Source organism: Oncorhynchus mykiss, chromosome 26 (genome assembly GCF_057628025.1).
Source record: "Oncorhynchus mykiss isolate SJ-2025 chromosome 26, ASM5762802v1, whole genome shotgun sequence".
Taxonomy (NCBI): domain Eukaryota; kingdom Metazoa; phylum Chordata; class Actinopteri; order Salmoniformes; family Salmonidae; genus Oncorhynchus; species Oncorhynchus mykiss.
The window spans coordinates 35,073,249-35,096,451 of NC_143047.1; the positions used below are offsets into that span (position 1 = coordinate 35,073,249).

Sequence of the window (23,203 nt, forward strand, 5' to 3'; positions counted from 1 at the left end):
TCTCCATGGATAGTACTGTACCTTTAAAGATCCTGTTGATGACCAGAGGCCTGTCTCCATGGATAGTACTGTACCTTTAAATATCCTGTTGATGACCAGAGGCCTGTCTCCATGGATAGTACTGTACCTTTAAAGATCCTGTTGATGACCAGAGGCCTGTCTCCATGGATAGTACACTACCTTTAAATATCCTGTTGATGACCAGAGGCCTGTCTCCATGGATAGAGCCTTTCCCTCCATCCAAACTGAAGCCCACGCCCCCTCCTCCTGTCTCCAGCTCCACAGTCAGCATGTCTCCCCCATCCTCCACTACAGACAGACAGACAGACCGAGAGAGAGAGAGAGAGAGAGAGAGAGAGAGAGAGAGACAGATCGAGAGAGCGAGAGACAGAGAGACAGATCGAGAGAGAGAGAGAGAGAGAGAGAGAGAGAGAGAGAGAGAGAGAGAGAGAGAGAGAGAGAGAGATGAACAACCAACGTATACATACAGTACACACAGGCTGTACTGTATGTATACTCCACAAATGCAAGCATTTCGCTACACCTGCAACAACATTTGATTTGATTTGATGTACGCTCACACACACACACACACACACACACACACACACACACCTGCACAGTGTTGTGTGTGCTGTCTTACTAGGTGAACTTGTCTGACCACCTTCTACTCACCTGTGGGGTTGAGGTCTGTACTGCTACTGCTGACAGAGGAATCATCAGTCTTGTTCCCTCCTCCTCCCTCTCTCCCCTTGCTTACCACCACCACGGCCAGTCTCATGGTGCGGGCCTGGCGCAGCGTGGCGGTGGCGTCCGCGTGTGTCGCACCCCTTAGTGTCTGGCCGTTGATGGACAGCACCTCGTCACCCTTCTCCACGGTCCCCTCTTGAGCCGCCAGGCCGTGGGGGAAAACACGATGCACCTGGGGGGAGGGAGGGAGAAATGTCAGAACATTTACAACTGACGTTCCCATTCTAAGCAATTTGCCTTGATTGGTGGAGCAGCTGGCAGACATTTTGTAGAGTTGCCACTATATGGCCATGCTAGAAAGGACAGTACCAGGGCTTTATAGCCATGGGATCCTATCTTTAATATTTAAGTCCAAAATTACGCTCCTAACTAATACAGACACTGTATTTTGTACAATGCAACTTTATTGTCCATACAATGTTACAGTGAACAACAGAAATGTGTCTTCTGCAGAATTCTCAACTCCCTCAGATAGCACACATCACACAGAAATACAATCTTTAACATAAATTCTGAGGATCATCACTTTTCATCTGCTCTAGCATGACCTTTCAGTATACTCACTGTGGTAGCCTTGCTCTCCAGGTCTATCCCACCTGCAATGCTGAAACCCAGACCTGCTCCTTCCTCCTTGTGCAGAATCACCACTTGGATGTGCTCAAATTGCTAGAAAGAGGGAAGGAAAGATGTCATCTGTTTCATTCTAACATTCAAAATAATATTTTCATGTTTTTCGTTCACTTTGCAATGTTACTGCTGGTTCTTGTTCTTATCTATTAAGTAGGTTTGCTGATCTAGGATCAGGTCACCCGTCCATGTAATCTTAAACAATGTGATCTAAAAGACAAACTTGATCCTAGATCAGTAGCCCTGTTACTCTGAGACGATGAATACTTTTATGAGGTGAGTCAGACGATTCATGGCCATTCACATATCTCAGTTTGACTAATAAACCCCAGCTGTTGTTGACAGTGTCCAGATGAGTGTATGTCTGTGAGAGAGGGGACCAAGTGTCCCAGACACACACACATACACACACACACACACACACACACCAGACACCCACAAAAACACACCAGACACACACAAACGCACACCAGACACACACAAACACACACTAGACACACACACACACATACACACAGACACCAGACACACACACACACACAAACAGACACAGGACACACACACACACACACACACACACAAACCTACACCAGACACACACACAAACAGACACACAGGCACACACACACACACACACACACACACACACACACACACACACACACACACACACACACAAACGCACACCAGACACACACAAACATACACCAGACACACACACACACACCAGACACACACAAACGCACACCAGACACACACAAACGCACACCAGACACCCACAAACACACACCAGACACACACAAACATACACCAGACACACACACACCAGACACACACAAACACACACCAGACACACACCAGACACACACACACACAAACAGACACCAGACACACACAAACGCACACCAGACACACACACACACACAACCAGACACCCACAAACACACACCAGACACACACAAACGCACACCAGACACACACAAACATACACCAGACACACACACACACAAACAGACACCAGACACATACACACGCACAAACAGACACCAGACACACACACAGACACACAGGCACACACACACATTGCAGTAAGAGTGCGGTAATGACATATCGAGAAAGGAAATGCATACAGATGTTCTCCTGAGCACAGAGCCAAGTGGTCTTTCGAGAGAGGTGTGTGTGTGTGTGTGTGTGTGTGTGTGTGTGTGTGTGTGTGTGTGTGTGTGTGTGTGTGTGTGTGTGTGTGTGTGTGTGCGTGCGTATGCATATACAAAAGCTTTGATTGCCTCAGAATGGAAATGGTAAACAGAAACACAATACACACTGTGATACTCTGTCCTCCCTGAAAGCCTCTTAATACACACACACACACAGACAGACTCTCTCATACACACACACACACACACACACACACACACACACACACACACACACACACACACACACACACACACACACACACACACACACACACACCTGCAGCTGAGCACTCTAACGTAGTCCTTAATGGTCCCTCCAGTTCTGTAGTGGAGCTCATTCCTACAGGTATGTTGTTTTGCAGAAGCCAGTGGTGAGTATTGCATGAGAGAGCAGCTCTTACCAGGCTTCCCACACAGCACCCTATTATCCAGAGCCTTATGGGCCCTGGTCAAAAGTAGTGCACTTTAGAGGGAATAGCATGTCATTTGGCATGCCTTGGACTCAGGGGTATAGATTACCTCAACCACGTAGAGAGTAGACCAGAGATGAGAGATTCTCAACAGTAAGAGTTGACAGTCTGTCATGACTGGATGTTCATGTGGTGTTGATGTGGTCCTGATGTGGTGCTGATGTGGTCCTGATGTGGTGCTGATGTGGTGTTGATGTGGTCCTGATGTGGTGTTATCGTGGTGTTCATGTGGTGTTGATGTGGTTTTGATGTGGTCCTGATGTGGTGTTATCGTGGTGTTCATGTGGTGTTGATGTGGTGTTGATGTGGTCCTGATGGGGTGCTGATGTGGTGTTGGTGTGGTCCTGATGTGGTGCTGACGTGGTGTTGATGTGGTGTTATCGTGGTGTTCATGTGGTGTTGATGTGGTGTTGATGTGGTCCTGATGTGGTGTTATCGTGGTGTTCATGTGGTGTTGATGTGGTGTTGTTGTGGTCCTGATGGGGTGCTGATGTGGTGTTGATGTGGTCCTGATGTGGTGCTGATGTGGTGTTGATGTGGTGTTATCGTGGTGTTGATGTGGTGTTATCGTGGTGTTCATGTGGTGTTGATGTGGTGTTCATGTGGTGTTACCGTGGTGTTGATGTGGGGTTACCGTGGTGTTGATGTGGTGTTACCGTGGTGTTGATGTGGTGTTACCGTGGTGTTGATGTGGTGTTACCGTGGTGTTGATGTGGTGTTGATGTGGTGTTACCGTGGTGTTGATGTGGTGTTGATGTGGTGTTAATGTGGTGTTGATGTGGTGTTACCGTGGTGTTGATGTGGTGTTACCGTGGTGTTGATGTGGTGTTGATGTGGTCCTGATGTGGTGCTGATGTGGTGTTGATGTGGTGTTACCGTGGTGTTGATGTGGTGTTGATGTGGTGTTACCGTGGTGTTGATGTGGTGCCGATGTGGTGTTGATGTGGGGAACATCATTATTTGACATCCTAATACAGTCAGCGAGGCCCTTCTTGTGAGGAAGAGGTGGACGGACCTCCAAATAAATTAAAACAATGAAACAGACAGGCCGGACACACGGACAGAAAGACCGACAAAGTTTCACCTTCAGTGTTTCCTCATCCAGAGCTTTCACTTCCTGGATCATGGTCTGTATTTCCTGTGGAGGGATGGCTGAGATAACAGAGTGGGCACATGCTGACGGAGATGGGCGTGAGACCAGGTCCCCTCCCTCCTCCCCCCGCTCAATGGTACACTGCCTCAGATCAGATAGGCTGAGAGGAATAAGGAAGCAAACAGAGTTCAACTCACTCACTGACACTGGTCACATACAGAACACACACACAGACACGCCTTCTGTATTACAGGTTCATCGTAGCTACTCTCATAATCATGCATTTCACTGTATGAAAACTAAATAGAGAGTTGTGTTTTAGTCTGGTCAATCTGTTACAGACTAAACTTTGAGAGGATTTCAGTCAGATTAACACTTTCGTCATAATGACACATCTCTAACACGTGTGACTTCCTGTTTGTTCACTTCCTGTGTTCATACTTCCTCTTACTAAAGATGATACTGCCATGATTGCATTAAGCCCTGTGAAGCAGGGACAAAATACAGAAAAGATTTGATCTAAAATATGCCTGTTCCATCTGATAATATATAATGCCATCTCTACTTTACAGAATCTGACTTCCAGGGAGCAGTGCTATCTTACGTTTTTCATAGCTAGACTTCTATCAGCTCTTGTGAAATCAGTGTATATTTATACCTTTTCATCCAATCACCTGAGAGGTAGTATGTGTATGCCTGTCTGGTATCAGTCATTGAAACAGAGAATATGCTGTATATACCAGGGTAAGGGTCAATTACATTTCAATTACATCAATTCAGGAAGTAAACTGAAATTCCAATTTGAAATTATTCTCATAAAGAAGCATTGAGAAAAACTGGAATATGAACTTCCTTTTAATTCCTGAATTGATTGAATTGTAATGGAATTGACCCCAACCCTGGTCTATGCTGTATGTTGATGTTTTGAGAGAGTTTTTACCTGACAGAGAAGCTATTCTCATTGCTGTCGGGGCCAGGGGAGAGGGGAGTGTTCTGGACCGGGTCAGGCTCCTCCGGGCTGCAGACTAGAGGGGATACAGGGGGTGGGTCTGACCCGGGGTTACCCGGCCTAGTAGGATAGAGGGAGGGGAGCAGGGAGTGCATGGAACGCATCAGGGCATGGGAAACCTGGAATAGAGTAGAGAGCAGAGCAGAGCAGTTAATAGTAGAGCAGAGCAGAGTAGAGCAGAGAAGATAAGAGTAGAACAGAGCAGATAAGAGTAGAACAGAGCAGAGTAGAGCAGATAAGAGTAGAACAGAGCAGAGTAGAGCAGATAAGAGTAGAACAGGGAAGATAAGAGTAGAACAGAGCAGATAAGAGTAGAACAGAGCAGAGTAGAGCAGATAAGAGTAGAGGAGAGCAGAGGAGAAGAGAGCAGAGCAGATAAAAGTGGAGCAGAGCAGATAAGAGTAGAGTAGAGCAGAAAAAAGTAGAGCAGAGCAGAGCAGAGTAGAGCAGAGCCGATAAGAGTAGAGTAGAGTAGAGTAGAGTAGAGTAGAGTAGAGCAGAGTAGAGTAGAGTAGAGTAGAGTAGAGTAGAGTAGAGTAGAGTAGAGTAGAGTAGAGCAGATAAGAGTAGAGTAGAGTAGAGTAGAGTAGAGTAGAGTAGAGTAGAGTAGAGCAGAGCAGATACGAGTAGAGTAGAGTAGAGTAGAGTAGAGTAGAGTAGAGTAGAGTAGAGTAGAGTAGAGCAGATAAGAGTAGAGCAGAGCAGAGCAGAGTATAACACATGTTATGGTTAGGGCTCTGCTGTTATTTTCTACCCTTCATCCCACCTCAAGAGGCCATTATAGCACCTTCTTACACCATGGGTGAAACAACTGTCAATTGACTTCAAATGAAATGTCTGCTGACACTCATTCCCATCAGCAGCCTACACTGTAGTAATTATTCATTATTATTGTCTCAAGGACATTAATCAACATAATGAACCACTTAAATCATTATCTGTTCACAACATTATATGATAATAATAGGCCTTTTATCTAAGAAAATGGAGGGAAAAACAAATGAAAAAGAACAGAACAGCTGAGTTGACTATGTTACGGTGCTTAGACTGGCATCCCACTGGGCACACACTGTTTTAATCAATGTCATTCCCACGTTACAGATGGTGAATTGACGTTAAATTGACGTCTGTGCCAGTGGGATGGCCTGTAGTTAATTTGTTAATTTAGCAGACAAGATACTTATATTCCTGTGCTCTTACCACAGTCAAAACACATATATTTTATAGTAAGAATATAATGAAATATAAGAGAATATTATAGAAATTATATTGTTTCCCAAGCAAACTATTGCCAAGTGTCGCAGGTGCACACAATCCACACACTAAATGACAGTTACAGACGTGTTGCATGCACCTGTCACAGAGTAATTACATGGGTTATTCAACTGGTATGACGTTTATGTGACATTTCATACATTTCTTCAGTTAAATTGGACATTTTACATTTTACACTTGGACGATGTGATGTAATGTAAAGTGTGGACCAAAGACGCACCTGGTTACTGAAGGAAAGTATCTTCCCCAGGCTCTCTCCCTCCAGTCCTTGTAGAGTTGTTGACCCATCCGGGGAGGGAGAGGTAGGCAGGGGCAGGCTACGCGTCCGCAGGCTGGCCTGCTTGCCCTGAGCCTGGGCATGGTTCTGGTCTCCCTCCTCCTCCTCTGGTGGTTGTAGTGGACCAAAGCTCTCTCCCTTGGAGCTGCTGGACCTCCTGGGCACCGGGCCCGAGGGGGAGATGGAGGCCTCTACAGCCCCATCCAGGGGCTCTGTTTCTGGTTCGGCCTCGGGGAGAGGTGCCTCTAGGGTGGATGGGGAGGTGGTGGTGTCATCGGGGGATGGCGAGTCAGAGATCTCTGCATTGGGGTCTGTTGTCTCTTCCACTGGGGTCTGGAGCTCCGAGGTAGGGTGGGGGGTCGGAAGAAGAGAAAAACAGGTAGGAGGAGAAGGGTGGGAGGCAGGAGAGGGCGGAAGGATGGAGTGAGGAGAGGCTCCAGGGGGAAAAGAGGACATCCTCCTGTCCTTGTCCTCGTCAGGGATTGGAGAGGTCACTTTGGCTCCTTTGCCCATGTCATGTTGGATTGTGCCATTCTCCTCTAAGAGAGGGGGGTCACTCCTGGCGAGTGCCTTGTCCTTCAGAGGGAGGGAAGTGGAGGGGGCTAGGGGCCTCCTGTTGTTGCCCTCCATCTCCTGACCTTTACCCTCAGGACTAGAGAAGGTCTCAAATGAATGGATCTTCTGCTTGATTGACAGCTGGGCTGTAGAGAAGGTGGGCCGCAGACGTACCCCGAAGGTGCTGTTGAAATACACATTTTTAAATGTTATTGTCCCTCCACCTGGATCTTTTAAATGAGAAATTCTTGTTGGCTTATAACTCATGAACACACAATACTTGATGGACAGACTGGGAATCAAACCCAGGTTACCTATACCCTTCAACACCACCTCAACCGCCTGAAATAAAAGCCTACACTTTAGGCGCTAACACAAGTCTTCAGATCTCAGGCAAGACTGAACCGCCTCCGCTACATTTGCATAAAACACAAGATAAAGGAGAAATGTTGTGGAGAAACACTACGTACGTTCCACCGCCTCTGATGTCCAGGGGTTTGGCCAGCTCAGCCTGGGGCCTCCCATTCCTAATACTCCTGAGGCTCTGACGGTTCCACACAGGCTTGGGGGCAACTGGGGGGCCCTTCCTCACCCCTGGGGGGTCCTCAGTCCTTGGGCTGGGGGTGGAGATTAGGGAGGCAGGGGTGGAGGGGGTGGTGGGGTCTGGGGCGGTGTGGTGGGTGGAAGTACAGTTGAATTCAGGAAGCTCGGGAAACTCACTCGGTTGGCTCATGGCGACTGGGGAGTGTGTGTCGTTGGGGTGTCTGTCGGTTTGGGATGGAGTGTGTGTGGCGTCGTGGTGTGAGCTGAGATGGTGTGCTTGTTGTTGGTGTGTGCTACTGTGGGAGTGTGTGTTGTGACGGTGTGTGCTCGGATGAGTCAGACTCTGGTTCTGATGGGGGTCTTCAGGACCTCCAAGATCAGGGGCGCTGTCGGAGATCCTAACCCAGGGGTCGTGAAGCTTTTCTGGGGGGAGCTGCTCCACGCGGCCCTGCCTCCTCAGGCCCGGCCTCTTACTCTGGGAGCAGAGGTGGAAGGCAGATTCAGCACCTGAACACAGACAACACAGGAAACACAGTCTAAGAGGAGGAGAGATACAAGTACTTCATAAGGAGCTAAACTCACACTGCCCTCATTAAAATAAATAATTCATACCTGCACAGCTTTCTGCTTTACTAGTAATGTTATATAGTAAGTTGTGGTGCCATTAAACGTCACAATGTAACAAATGATCCTAAAGATGGCGTTCACAACTATATAACATGTTGTCTTTCAGAAAGCAAACTGAAAATTAACTGCCAATGGCCCCTATAGGTGTCTCAAATAACTGTATATTTGACTGTTAGCTCTGTATTTACAAATGGTGTACTCATACATTTTTGGAAATTAAATGAGAACGACAAAAGAAAGTATTGAGGTTCCCATACAATACCTGTGTGTAGTCTGTCTTCTGTGCAGGATGAGTATCGAGGGCAGTCGGTGATGGCAGCAGAGCGAGCCTCTGAGTGGGTGAGAGTCTCTCCACTTCCCCGTGAGTGTTCTCGCTCTCTTTCTCTCTCTCTTTCTCTCTCACTCTCTACTTCCTGGAACACAGATAAACAGGAAGTTAAAACGTTGAGCGCACCACTCAGCCTCTGACCGCAGAAAGGTGTAGTAATTCACCCTGCATTTACTAGCGCCCGTTACCCTCCACCACTTCACATGGACATGCATCCATCCATCACACTCACAACGACCAGATGCAGAACCTAATTGAATCACACACAGTGCCAAGGCAAGGCCATTCTATGATATCCAATAGCTTCATGCCTGATGTGGGTATAACACAAGCATCTTCCAGAATTACAGGTGAGTCACTTACAAACACACAAGCAAATACTTCCAGAACGGAGAGAAGCCATCCTTACTATAAAAGCTTGCATTGTGAGACAGGTTTAAGGTTGGATGTTTCAGGGACAGGATACATAGGAAAGAGGTGTCATATTTGTCCATCCATGCCCGTTCAAAGGCATGAATGTACGACATTCTGTAAACAGAAATGTAAAGGTATGACTGGTATGTTCATGTTTTCTATTTGAAAAAGCACCATTCTCAGTCCAAAGTCATCTCCATGCAAAACATTCACCAACACACATTCAGGAGTATGAAACGGTTCCACGTACATTTCTACACAGTAGCCTTATGATCTTTCTCAAAGCCTTGTGCACACTGCTAACAAGCTGGAAGCATGTAGGTGTGGATGCAGAAACAACACATGGGACAATACACATTAGTTAGAGGCAAATTATATTAGTATACTGTATTTAGTCAATTCAGCATGTTTTAGCATATTGCTTACAGACAGAGAAAAAGAAAAACAGTGTCTATGTCTAATGTTATCCTTCTCTGCACTCATGTCTAATGTTATCCTTCTCTACACTAATGTCTAATGTTATCCTTCTCTGCACTAATGTCTAATGTTATCCTTCTCTGCACTCATGTCTAATGTTATCCTTCTCTACACTAATGTCTAATGTTATCCTTCTCTACACTAATGTCTAATGTTATCCTTCTCTGCACTAATGTCTAATGTTATCCTTCTCTGCACTAATGTCTAATGTTATCCTTCTCTGCACTAATGTCTAATGTTATCCTTCTCTACACTAATGTCTAATGTTATCCTTCTCTGCACTAATGTCTAATGTTATCCTTCTCTGCACTAATGTCTAATGTTATCCTTCTCTGCACTAATGTCTAATGTTATCCTTCTCTACACTAATGTCTAATGTTATCCTTTTCTGCACTAATGTCTAATGTTATCCTTCTCTGCACTCATGTCTAATGTTATCCTTCTCTGCACTAATGTCTAATGTTATCCTTCTCTACACTAATGTCTAATGTTATCCTTCTCTGCACTAATGTCTAATGTTATCCTTCTTTACACTAATGTCTAATGTTATCCTTCCCTGCACTAATGTCTAATGTTATCCTTCTCTGCACTAATGTCTAATGTTATCCTTCTCTGCACTAATGTCTAATGTTATCCTTCTCTACACTAATGTCTAATGTTATCCTTCTCTGCGCTCATGTCTAATGTTATCCTTCTCTGCACTAATGTCTAATGTTATCCTTCTCTGCACTAATGTCTAATGTTATCCTTCTCTACACTAATGTCTAATGTTATCCTTCTCTGCACTAATGTCTAATGTTATCCTTCTCTGCGCTCATGTCTAATGTTATCCTTCTCTGCACTAATGTCTAATGTTGTAATTGTGGAAATTCTTACACAGGGACACTCGAAGTCAATCTGAAGTGAATCACTCTTTATTGTCAGCAGGTTGGACAGGTCCCAGTCAGACTTAGATACATATAGTAGCAATCTGAAGTGAGCTCTAACAGGGCAGTCCCACATAGCCTGGTTCCTCTCTAGGTTTCTTCCTAGGTTTTGGCCTTTCTAGGGAGTTTTTCCTAGCCACCGTGCTTCTACACCTGCATTGCTTGCTGTTTGGGGTTTTAGGCTGGGTTTCTGTACAGCACTTTGAGATATCAGCTGATGTACGAAGGGCTATATAAATACATTTGATTTGATTTGATTTGATTAGTTCCCTTATGTACTGACAAGTTATATTTGCATGGTTTAGCTTATTGTTTGTTTCATGCATCTGACAGACCAATACCTCACGAGGCTTCTTCTCTAAGCTGAGACCTTGAAACTGAGATATAATTTCTCTAAACAAGGTTCTGGGTGTACTGCCAAATTGCAGATATTGATAGTGAGGATTCATTCAATCAGTAATTTGATTGAACACAGAAATTGGTTTATAGAAAAGCACAAACAGAGAACATAGAAATTGGTTTATAGAAAAGCACAAACATAAAAATGTCCATCACATTGTCCTGTTGTGTTCATTAGGCACCAAATGGAAGAAACAGGGAGGGACTACCTGGACTTGTCCAATAAGAAACGTTCATTTTCGTATTAAGACGTTTCCGTTGCATGCCTTAATGAAGTCGACTCAGCTCTGCAGATCAGCTTCACAGACAATTGTGGTTTCAGAGAATATGCAAGCTGAAGAACCAATGCAAAACAGAGTGACGTGTCTCAACCACAGCTGATGCCTGATGCATGGAGACTACGCAACTCTGTTTTACAGAGATTTTGATCACACCCCCTTCTTCCCTACAGTAGCTACCATTTATGGGCAATAGAAGCATGCAGTCTAGCTCTTCCTCAGATGTACGGCAGTATGAATGACAGCCAGTCATATCATGCTGCTAAAGTCCTGTTGAGATACATCGATATTTACATTATTTTGATCCATCGATTCAAATTCATTATTTAAAAAAAGCTCAAACCTGCTTACAATATACCTATTCATCCATCCATCCACAGTAATACATGTTTAAGTCAATATGCCTGGTTAGATAAGTGTATACTCAGTAAATTCAGCATCTTTAAGCATATTACTTGGGAACAAAAAAATAGAAAAACAGTGAAATTATGTCAGATGCTGTCCTTTTCTGCACTAGTGGGTTGTGTTCATTAGGCACCAAATGTGAGAAACCAGACTATCATTGTAAATAGGTGTAAATAATGTTGTCTCCCTACCTGACAGTTGGTATGTGTGGGACTCCATCCGTCCTCTCTAACAGGGGAGCCTCTACTGGAAACATTGGAGTCTGGCAGGCCCCCAGGGGCCCCCTCCTCACTAGTGACGTCCTGGTGTCGGCAGTACCTCCTTGGAGGTGCCAGGGCTTTGGGCCTGTTCTAGGGTCAGATTAGGAAAATATGTGTCATATAAACGTTTCTTATTGGACAAGTCCAGGTAGTCCCATCCTGTTTCAGTGTATTATTCTTCCATTTAGTGCCTAAAGTGTGGCCTTCCAAAAGCTTGTATGGAAACGTCTGGAGTTAAGCTACCTTATTTCCCCTTGTGGCCAGGTCTAACGTGCGCTGGCAGGAGAGGTTTGCTGCTGGGGAGTTGTAGGGGACGTTATAGTCGTCATCAGGGATAGGGTAGACCAATGCAGACAGTCTGTTATCACACCAGGGCTCAGGCGTGGACCCCTAGAACCATGAGATCAAGACGGATAAGGACCCTAGAACCATGACCCCTAGGTCTCCAACACCAATGAGACAAAGAGGTATTTGAACCTCTAGAACCATGACAGATTATTCTGGGATGCTTGGTTGTGTTGAGTTACCATGGGGATGTCGAGGCTGTGGACCCTTTCCATCAGATTATGGTGCATATTGTGGTTGTGGTTGGGTATAGTCAGGGTTTGACCATTAACCAGGTTGGTTCCTGATCCGGGGCAGCGGTTGTGCTGATGGTTATGATGGTGGTTCTGGTTGTATGTGTTGCTGTCACTACAGGAGCGGGTCATGTTCTTCTGGGCTCGCCGGGCAGTCAGTTGGCTGAAGCTCCTCGCCACACAGCGCTCACACTTCCCTCTGGAGTGGGAGCAGGGGTCAGACCTACGCAGGCCTGGGGTTAAGAGGTCACAGAGAGAGACCAGATAGAAAGAAAGAAAGAAAGAAAGAAAGAAAGAAAGAAAGAAAGAAAGAAAGAAAGGTAGGCAGGTAGGTAGGTAGGTAGGTAGGTAGGTAGGTAGGTAGGTAGGTAGGTAGGTAGGTAGGTAGGTAGGTAGGTAGGTAGGTAGGTAGGTAGGTAGGTAGGTAGGTAGGTAGGTAGGTAGGTAGGTAAAGGTTGTTACTGTCTATACTCCACTGAGTTGATAAAGGTTGTTACTGACTATACTCCACTGAGTTGGTAAAGGTTGTTACTGTCTATACTCCACTGAGTTGGTAAAAGTTGTTACTGACTATACTACACTGAGTTGATGAAGGTTGTTACTGTCTATACTCCACTGAGTTGATAAAGGTTGTTACCGACTATACTCCACTGAGTTGATAAAGGTTGTTACTGTCTATACTCCACTGAGTTGATAAAGGTTGTTACTGTCTATACTCCACTGAGTTGATAAAGGTTGTTACTGTCTATACTCCACTGTGTTGATAAAGGTTGTTACTGTCTATACTCCACTGAGTTGATAAAGGTTGTTACCGTCTATACTCCACTGAGTTGATAAAGGTTGTTACTGTCTATACTCCACTGAGTTGGTAAAGGTTGTTACTGTCTATACTCCACTGAGTTGATAAAGGTTGTTACTGTCTATACTCCACTGAGTTGATAAAGGTTGTTACTGTCTATACTCCACTGAGTTGATAAAGGTTGTTACTGTCTATACTCCACTGAGTTGATAAAGGTTGTTACCGACTATACTCCACTGAGTTGATAAAGGTTGTTACTGTCTATACTCCACTGAGTTGATAAAGGTTGTTACTGTCTATACTCCACTGAGTTGATAAAGGTTGTTACTGTCTATACTCCACTGAGTTGATAAAGGTTGTTACTGTCTATACTCCACTGATTTGATAAAGGTTGTTACTGACTATACTCCAGTGAGTTGATAAAGGTTGTTACTGTCTATACTCCACTGAGTTGATAAAGGTTGTTACTGTCTATACTCCACTGAGTTGATAAAGGTTGTTACTGACTATACTCCACTGAGTTGATAAAGGTTGTTACTGTCTATACTCCACTGAGTTGATAAAGGTTGTTACCGTCTATACTCCACTGAGTTGATAAAGGTTGTTACTGTCTATACTCCACTGAGTTGATAAAGGTTGTTACCGTCTATACTCCACTGAGTTGATAAAGGTTGTTACTGTCTATACTCCACTGAGTTGATAAAGGTTGTTACTGTCTATACTCCACTGAGTTGGTAAAGGTTGTTACTGTCTATACTCCACTGAGTTGGTAAAGGTTGTTACCGTCTATACTCCACTGAGTTGATAAAGGTTGTTACTGTCTATACTCCACTGAGTTGATAAAGGTTGTTACTGTCTATACTCCACTGAGTTGGTAAAGGTTGTTACCGTCTATACTCCACTGAGTTGATAAAGGTTGTTACCGTCTATACTCCACTGAGTTGATAAAGGTTGTTACCGTCTATACTCCACTGAGTTGATAAAGGTTGTTACTGTCTATACTCCACTGAGTTGATAAAGGTTGTTACTGTCTATACTCCACTGAGTTGATAAAGGTTGTTACCGTCTATACTCCACTGAGTTGATAAAGGTTGTTACCGACTATACTCCACTGAGTTGATAAAGGTTGTTACCAACTATACTCCACTGAGTTGATAAAGGTTGTTACTGACTATACTCCACTGAGTTGATAAAGGTTGTTACCGTCTATACTCCACTGAGTTGATAAAGGTTGTTACTGTCTATACTCCACTGAGTTGGTAAAGGTTGTTACTGTCTATACTCCACTGAGTTGATAAAGGTTGTTACTGTCTATACTCCACTGAGTTAATAAAGGTTGTTACCGTCTATACTCCACTGAGTTGATAAAGGTTGTTACTGACTATACTCCACTGAGTTGATAAAGGTTGTTACCGTCTATACTCCACTGAGTTGATAAAGGTTGTTACTGTCTATACTCCACTGAGTTGATAAAGGTTGTTACTGTCTATACTCCACTGAGTTAATAAAGGTTGTTACCGTCTATACTCCACTGAGTTGATAAAGGTTGTTACTGACTATACTCCACTGAGTTGGTAAAGGTTGTTACTGTCTATACTCCACTGAGTTGATAAAGGTTGTTACCGACTATACTCCACTGTGTTGATAAAGGTTGTTACTGACTATACTCCACTGAGTTGATAAAGGTTGTTACTGTCTATACTCCACTGTGTTGATAAAGGTTGTTACTGTCTATACTCCACTGAGTTGATAAAGGTTGTTACTGTCTATATTCCACTGAGTTGGTAAAGGTTGTTACTGTCTATACTCCACTGAGTTGATAAAGGTTGTTACTGTCTATATTCCACTGAGTTGGTAAAGGTTGTTACTGTCTATACTCCACTGAGTTGATAAAGGTTGTTACTGTCTATACTCCACTGAGTTAATAAAGGTTGTTACTGTCTATACTCCACTGAGTTGGTAAAGGTTGTTACTGTCTATACTCCACTGAGTTGGTAAAGGTTGTTACTGTCTATACTCCACTGAGTTGATAAAGGTTGTTACTGTCTATACTCCACTGAGTTGGTAAAGGTTGTTACTGACTATACTCCACTGTGTTGATAAAGGTTGTTACTGTCTATACTCCACTGAGTTGATAAAGGTTGTTACCGTCTATACTCCACTGAGTTGGTAAAGGTTGTTACTGACTATACTCCACTGTGTTGATAAAGGTTGTTACTGTCTATACTCCACTGAGTTGATAAAGGTTGTTACTGTCTATACTCCACTGAGTTGGTAAAGGTTGTTACTGTCTATACTCCACTGAGTTGATAAAGGTTGTTACTGACTATACTCCACTGAGTTGATAAAGGTTGTTACTGTCTATACTCCACTGAGTTGGTAAAGGTTGTTACTGTCTATACTCCACTGAGTTGATAAAGGTTGTTACTGTCTATACTCCACTGTGTTGATAAAGGTTGTTACTGTCTATACTCCACTGAGTTGATAAAGGTTGTTACTGTCTATACTCCACTGAGTTGATAAAGGTTGTTACTGACTATACTCCACTGAGTTGGTAAAGGTTGTTACTGACTATACTCCACTGAGTTGATAAAGGTTGTTACTGTCTATACTCCACTGAGTTGATAAAGGTTGTTACTGACTATACTCCACTGAGTTGATAAAGGTTGTTACTGTCTATACTCCACTGAGTTGATAAAGGTTGTTACTGTCTATACTCCACTGAGTTGGTAAAGGTTGTTACTGTCTATACTCCACTGTGTTGATAAAGGTTGTTACTGTCTATACTCCACTTAGTTGATAAAGGTTGTTACTGTCTATACTCCACTGAGTTGATAAAGGTTGTTACTGTCTATACTCCACTGAGTTGGTAAAGGTTGTTACTGACTATACTCCACTGTGTTGATAAAGGTTGTTACCGTCTATACTCCACTGAGTTGATAAAGGTTGTTACTGACTATACTCCACTGAGTTGATGAAGGTTGTTACTGTCTATACTCCACTGAGTTGGTAAAGGTTGTTACTGACTATACTCCACTGAGTTGATAAAGGTTGTTACTGTCTATACTCCACTGAGTTGATGAAGGTTGTTACTGTCTATACTCCACTGAGTTGGTAAAGGTTGTTACTGACTATACTCCACTGAGTTGATAAAGGTTGTTACTGTCTATACTCCACTGAGTTGATAAAGGTTGTTACTGTCTATACTCCACTGAGTTGGTAAAGGTTGTTACTGACTATACTCCACTGTGTTGATAAAGGTTGTTACCGTCTATACTCCACTGAGTTGATAAAGGTTGTTACTGACTATACTCCACTGAGTTGATGAAGGTTGTTACTGTCTATACTCCACTGAGTTGGTAAAGGTTGTTACTGACTATACTCCACTGAGTTGATAAAGGTTGTTACTGACTATACTCCACTGTGTTGATAAAGGTTGTTACCGTCTATACTCCACTCACTGGCGTCCTGCTTTAGTTGGCTGGTCTCTACAGCCTGGGCTATGGCATCGTTCAGCTGCTGCTCTGACACCTAAAGATACACACAGGCACATTGCATTTAACACACACACACTACAAAAATCAACACTACACACATATGCTTCTGTACCACAGTAAACTAGTATTTTTAAGGCCAGACAGTGTGTGTACAGTATATTTGACATTTTTTTATTGAACCTTTTTTGAACTAGGCAAGTCAGTTAAGAACCAATTCTTATTCTTGACAGCCTCCCCCAGCCAAACCCTCCCCCAGCCCGGTCGATACTAGGCCAATTGTGCACCGCGTTATGAGACTCCCGATAATGGCCAGCTGTGATACAGACTGGGATTGAACCATGGTCGGTAGTGTCGCCTCTAGCACTGAGATGCAGTGTGTTAGACCACTGCACCACTCGGGAGACCAATAATTAAGGCCAGACAGGGTGTGCATAGAAGGTCAGACAGGGTGTGTATATAAGGTCAGTGTGTATATAAGGTCAGGCAGGGTGTGTATGTAAGGTCAGACAGGGTGTGTATATAAGGTCAGACAGGGTGTGTATATCAGGTTAAATGGGGTATTTACTTTGGGGTCAGGGTGTCGACTGATGATGATCTGGACTGGCCCGGGGGAGCACTGACTCAGAACCGTGTACACATCATTCAGTACCATGTTGTACACCACTGTGTTGTTGATCTCCATAATCTCATCTCCACATCTAGGAGAGGAAATAGGGGGAGAGAGGGGAGGGGGAGAGGGGAGGGGGAGATGGAGAGTGAGTGTGGTGATTAAAGTACATTAACTGATTCAAGTTGAGCATATGCACAGACTATGTGTCAACAATAAACTGCTCTGGATGAGTCAGTCTGCTAAATGACTAATGAAGAGCGGTTATGTAATGTCCTCTCCAGAGTCTCCTCGTTCACTCCCTCTCTCATGCATTGAAATGCATTGGATTAGTGCAAGCATGGCTGGAGGGAGTTTCCACGACATCGATTCCTTTCAAAATCCATGATAGTGAGGGTACAAGTGCACACTTGGTGGGAAGGTAAAGAATGGGACCACAGCCAGGGAGTAAGGAAGTTGGGAAGTGTACTGAGGTAAGAAACAGACTGGTACCCAGGCTATGTGTATTCAGCATTTACAGAATGTTTGTTTAATCCTTACCTGAGTCTACTGTCCATGTGTGCCACCGACCCAGGGGACAGGGTGTGGATATAGACGCCACGGCAACCATCTCCAGACGGCACACAACACAGCCCAATGCCCAGCCCCACACCAGCCTCTACACAAACACACATGCACGCACGCACGCAGGCACACACACACACACACACACACACACACACACACACACACACACAGGAAGACAGATAGGACATTGTGTATGTTAGATTCTCTAGGTCCAAATCATAAGGCAATGTAGAACTTCTTATCTTTGACCCCTGACCTTTATGCAAGGTGATCTCCATCATGACACGATCTCGGGGTTTGGCCAAAGGTGGCTGAGGTACGGTGTTGGTGTGTGTGTTGGCTGTGGTGACACCACTGAGGTAATTGTAGTCCCCCATTTCAGTGCTGACCCTGGACATGCCAGTACTGGAGCTGAGAGAGCGAGACCGACACAGCTGTGCTACCGCTGCCTGGCCACAGAGGGCGCCGACACGAAGGCTGGTCCTCACCACCAGAGTCAACAGACCCTTCTTTATCTGCTGTGGAGGGGAGAGGGAGAAGTAGAGTGGGAAGGAGAGGGAGAGAGAGAGAAGGAGAAGGAGAAGGCAAGGGAAAGGGAGAAGTAGAGTGGGAAGGAGAGGGAGAGAGAGAGGAGAAGGAGAGAATGAGAAGTAGAGCAGGATGGAGAGGGAGAGAGGTAGAAGGAGAAGGCGAGGGAAAGGGAGAAGTAGAGCGGGAAGGAGAGGGAGAGAGGGAGGAGAAGGCGAGAAGAAGGGAGTAGAGCGGGAAGGAGAGGGAGAGAGGGAGGAGAAGGCGAGGGAAAGGGAGAAGTAGAGCGGGAAGGAGAGGGAGAGAGGTAGAAGGAGAAGGCGAGGGAAAGGGAGTAGAGTGAGAAGGAGAGGGAGAGAGGGAGAAGGCGAGGTAGAAGGAGATGGCGAGGGAAAGGGAGAAGTAGAGCGGGAAGGAGAGGGAGAGAGGTAGAAGGAGAAGGCGAGGGAAAGGGAGAAGTAGAGCGGGAAGGAGTTGGAGAGAGGGAGGAGAAGGCGAGAAGAAGGGAGTAAAGCGGGAAGGAGAGGGAGAGAGGGAGGAGAAGGCGAGGGAAAGGGAATAGAGCGGGAAGGAGAGGGAGAGAGGGAGGAGAAGGCGAGGGAAAGGGAGTAGAGCGGGAAGGAGAGGGAGAGAGGGAGGAGAAGGCGAGGAGAAGGAGAGAGGGAGAAGTAGAGTGAGAGGGAGAGAGAGGATCATTCTGAATTTAGTCAATCAAGTGTGTTGCCTAGTTGGTACAAAATCCTGCAGTACCTGCGGCACTCCAGGAACAGGGTTGTCTACCCCTGTTCTAAAATGTCTTCACTAATCAAAAGGGATCCTTTTAACTCCATCATGTTGTAATACGGCTGTAATAATGTTGTATTATGGCTGTAATAATGTTGTATAATGGCTGTAATAATGTTGTAATATGGCTGTAATAATGTTGTAATATGGCTGTAATAATGTTGTATAATGGCTGTAATAATGTTGTAATATGGCTGTAATAATATTGTAATATGGCTGTAATAATGTTGTATTATGGCTGTAATAATGTAATATGGCTGTAATAATATTGTAATATGGCTGTAATATTGCTGTATTATGGCTGTAATAATGTAATATGGCTGTAATAATATTGTAATATGGCTGTAATATTGCTGTATTATGGCTGTAATAATGTAATATGGCTGTAATCATGTATTGTGGCTGTAATAATGTTGTATAATGGCTGTAATAATGTTGTATTATGGCTGGAATAATGTTGTATTATGGCTGTAATAATGTTGTTTTATGGCTGTAATAATGTTGTATAATGGCTGTAATAATGTTGTATTATGGCTGTAATAATGTTGTTTTATGGCTGTAATAATGTTGTAATATGGCTGTAATGATTTATTTTATTTTATTTTACCTTATTTAACTAGGCAAGTCAGTTAAGAACAAATTCTTATTTTCAATGACGGCCTAGGAACAGTGGGTTAATTGCCTGTTCAGGGGCAGAACGACAGATTTGTACCTTGTCAGCTCGGGGGTTTGAACTTGCAACCTTCCGGTTACTAGTCCAACTCTAACCACTAGGCTACCCTGCCGCCCCAATTATAATGTTGTAATATGGCTGTAATATGGCTGTAATAATGTTGTATTTTGGCTGTAACAATGTTGTAAAATGGCTTTAATAATGTTGTAATATGGCTGTAATAATGTTATATTATGGCTGTAATAATGTTGTATTATGTCTGTAACAATGTTGTAATATGGCTGCAACAATGTTGTAATATGGCTGTAATAATGTTATATTATGGCTGTAATAATGTTGTATTATGGCTGTAATAATGTTGTAATATGGCTGTAATAATGTTGTAATATGGCTGTAATAATGTTATATTATGGCTGTAATAATGTTGTAATATGGCTGTAATAATGTTGTAATATGGCTGTAATAATGTTGTATTATGGCTGTAATAATGTAATATGGCTGTAATAATGTTGTATTATGGCTGTAATAATGTTGTATTATGGCTGTAATAATGTTGTATTATGGCTGTAATAATGTTGTAATATGGTTGTAATAATGTTGTATTATGGCTGTAATAATGTAATATGGCTGTAATAATGTTGTATTATGGCTGTAATAATGTTGTATTATGGCTGTAATAATGTTGTAATATGGCTGTAATAACGTTGTAATATGATGATTTGTTGTGGTGTTGCAGTCTTACTTTGAATCTCTGTAGTGCATCCTCATGAGTTAGTCCATGTAAAGACTCTCCATTCAACTCCAGGATCTCATCCCCTAAGAGACAGAGAGAGAGAGACAGAGAGACAGAGAGACAGAGAGACAGAGAGACACAGATAGAGAGAGAGAGAGAGAGACATTTGTTTTGTTGACGTTGAGTGAGAGGTTATTTTCCTGACACCACACTCCAAGGTCCCTCACCTCCTCCCTGTAGGCCGTCTCATCGTTGTTGGTAATCAAGCCTACCACTGTAGTGTTGTCTGTAAACTTGATGATTGAGTTGGAGGCGTGCATGGCCACGCAGTCGTGGGTGAACAAGGAGTACAGGAGACGGCTGAGAACGCACCCTTGTGGGGCCCCAGTGTTGAGGATCAGCGGGGTGGAGATGTTGTTACCTACCCTTACCACCTGGGGGCGGCCCATCAGGAAGTCCAGGACCCAGTTTCACAGGGCGGATTCGAGACCCAGGGTCTCGAGCTTAATGATGGGTTTGAAGGGTACTATGGTGTTAAATGCTGAGCTGTAGTCGATGAACAGCATTCTTACATAGTTATTCCTCTTGTCCAGATGGGTTAGGGCAGTGTGCAGTGTGATTGCGATTGTGTCGTCTGTGGACCTATTTGGGCGGTAAGCAAATTGGAGTGGGTCTAGGGTGTCAGGTAGGGTGGAGGTGATATGGTCCTTGACTAGTCTCTCAAAGCACTTCATGATGACGGAAGTGAGTGCTACGGGGCGGCTATTCTAGCCATATGCCATAGTGTAAGACAGTGGTCACCAACACTGGTCCAGCAGTCCAGGAAGGCTACTGGATGTGTGTAGACTTTTGTGTATGTTAGTGTTGGACTGAGATCAACTCTGTTGTTGTAGTACCATTTTAACAAAAGCAATGAGTCTCTCCTTCTCCTCTTACCCTCCTGTAGTCTGCCATCGGCAGCCGCGGCCCCTCCAGCGAAGATGGTCTTGACGTAGATACCCATGGGTCCGTACATGCTGTCCCTGCCCCCCACAATGCTGAACCCCAGACCCTGCATGGGACAATACAACAGTTAGGAGAGACTTGAAACTACAGATTGCACCTTTAAGGAGGAGTATTCACCCCCTTTAAAGAGGTCATTTGTAGTTTCATTTCTGGTAACAAAAAAGATTAACCCGGCCAATAGCACTGAGGGGGTGGGCTTAAATGTAACTAGGAGTTTTCCCATTAGGTTATATGGTCAGGGAGAAGCCAGGGCCAAAGCAACAACTCATCATTAGTATGTTTAAAGATTGGATGCTACTCCATAGTACTCCATGGTAGAGCAAACAATGATGCTTTATTATGGATTAGCCTCAGGGCCACGGGCTGCGTTCAAGCTCCTGGAGCAGATGTTCAAACGTGCTGCATAATTACCTTGCCATGGCTGCATAATTACCTTGCCATGGCCCTTCATCAGCACAATGTTACAGATGATGAAGGCTTGGACGTTACTGCAGGAGTGGACCAGATGGGCGGAGCTAAGAGAGCGAGAGGGACGGGGAACGGGCTGGGGAGGGGGGAGGAGAAGGGGGAGGAGGGGGACAGATGGGAGACAACACCCTTAGTCAGGTTCCACACACACGTGAGGCGAGGCCTCACGCACACACACACATACATTGGTTTCACACACACACACACACACTGGTTTCACACACACACACTTTTCCTCGCTCACTAGCCAAGTTCTGCAAAGCAGGAAGAAGGCTGACAAATTGAGTTGACTAGTTCCAGATGCTTTTTGGAAGTGATTTCTACACCTGTTTTTAATCTCTCTTCTTTTCGTATTGTTCTGACGTTCTGAACAGATACATATTTTTCTCCTCTCTCTGTCTCACTCTGACGGTCTCTCACTGTATGAGCGAATAATTGAATTATGTCGTGATTATAATGAAAAAAGAGGAAATAGTTTAGTCCCCTTCCAAGAACTTAATTGAATCAAAACGTTTATTATTTTTTGAAAAACCTGCTGTCTGCATGAGAACTCAAATTGAACAAACAGGGCAATGGGAGCAACAGCTACCGTAGAAACCTCAGGAATGTAATGAGTCAGTACCAATCTGGATTCATTGTAATCAGAGCATTTGCAGGTACAGAAACTCTCAAGGCAGGTAGGCAGACAGGCGCACACACACACCTGGTTGGGGTTGTGAGGAAACTCCAGCTGCTGGGACTGGGACTTCCTGCTGCCAAAGAAACCGACGGTTCCGTGGGTGTTGCTCCCGCAAAGCTCAGGCGTCTTCAGGATAATGGTGTCCAGGTCTCCAATCCAGTATGGATGGACACCTGAGCACAATGCAATACAATGCCATGTGATTCAATACCATCCAGAGACCAAGCAAAAACCCCCGACACCAACTGTATGGAACCTGGGTTATCTGCTTCCCTCAATACCACATTAGCCCAGTGAGCTAAAGCCTACGACATTTTCTCTGGGAGCTAACAAGAGGCTTGGTTACTCATCACAAAAGCAGGTCAAAACAGGGA

General features: G+C 44.3%; 1 protein-coding gene across 5 annotated transcripts in view; it reads right to left on the bottom strand.

Annotated features, from left to right (window-relative positions):
• The window catches only part of LOC110526988 (pro-interleukin-16), a 56,538-nt gene that overhangs the window by 2,867 nt on the left and 30,468 nt on the right, over nucleotides 1-23,203 (bottom strand). For 3 of the 5 annotated variants that reach the window (XM_090222842.1, XM_090222844.1, XM_090222843.1), the window contains exons 8-26: nucleotides 22,854-23,002; nucleotides 22,116-22,226; nucleotides 21,614-21,728; nucleotides 20,687-20,760; nucleotides 18,217-18,478; nucleotides 17,934-18,051; nucleotides 17,352-17,484; nucleotides 16,733-16,820; nucleotides 12,440-12,723; nucleotides 12,156-12,302; nucleotides 11,844-12,002; nucleotides 8,688-8,838; nucleotides 7,726-8,305; nucleotides 6,644-7,439; nucleotides 5,080-5,267; nucleotides 4,131-4,299; nucleotides 1,315-1,416; nucleotides 676-922; nucleotides 181-309 (exon numbers count right to left, since the gene is read on the bottom strand). In XM_090222842.1, the coding sequence (XP_090078968.1) occupies nucleotides 181-309; nucleotides 676-922; nucleotides 1,315-1,416; nucleotides 4,131-4,299; nucleotides 5,080-5,267; nucleotides 6,644-7,439; nucleotides 7,726-8,305; nucleotides 8,688-8,838; nucleotides 11,844-12,002; nucleotides 12,156-12,302; nucleotides 12,440-12,723; nucleotides 16,733-16,820; nucleotides 17,352-17,484; nucleotides 17,934-18,051; nucleotides 18,217-18,478; nucleotides 20,687-20,760; nucleotides 21,614-21,728; nucleotides 22,116-22,226; nucleotides 22,854-23,002 (4,002 nt within the window). The remainder of the gene's footprint in view (nucleotides 1-180; nucleotides 310-675; nucleotides 923-1,314; nucleotides 1,417-4,130; nucleotides 4,300-5,079; nucleotides 5,268-6,643; nucleotides 7,440-7,725; nucleotides 8,306-8,687; nucleotides 8,839-11,843; nucleotides 12,003-12,155; nucleotides 12,303-12,439; nucleotides 12,724-16,732; nucleotides 16,821-17,351; nucleotides 17,485-17,933; nucleotides 18,052-18,216; nucleotides 18,479-20,686; nucleotides 20,761-21,613; nucleotides 21,729-22,115; nucleotides 22,227-22,853; nucleotides 23,003-23,203) is intronic. The other 2 variants (XM_090222845.1, XM_090222846.1) reach the window with 2 other exon arrangements.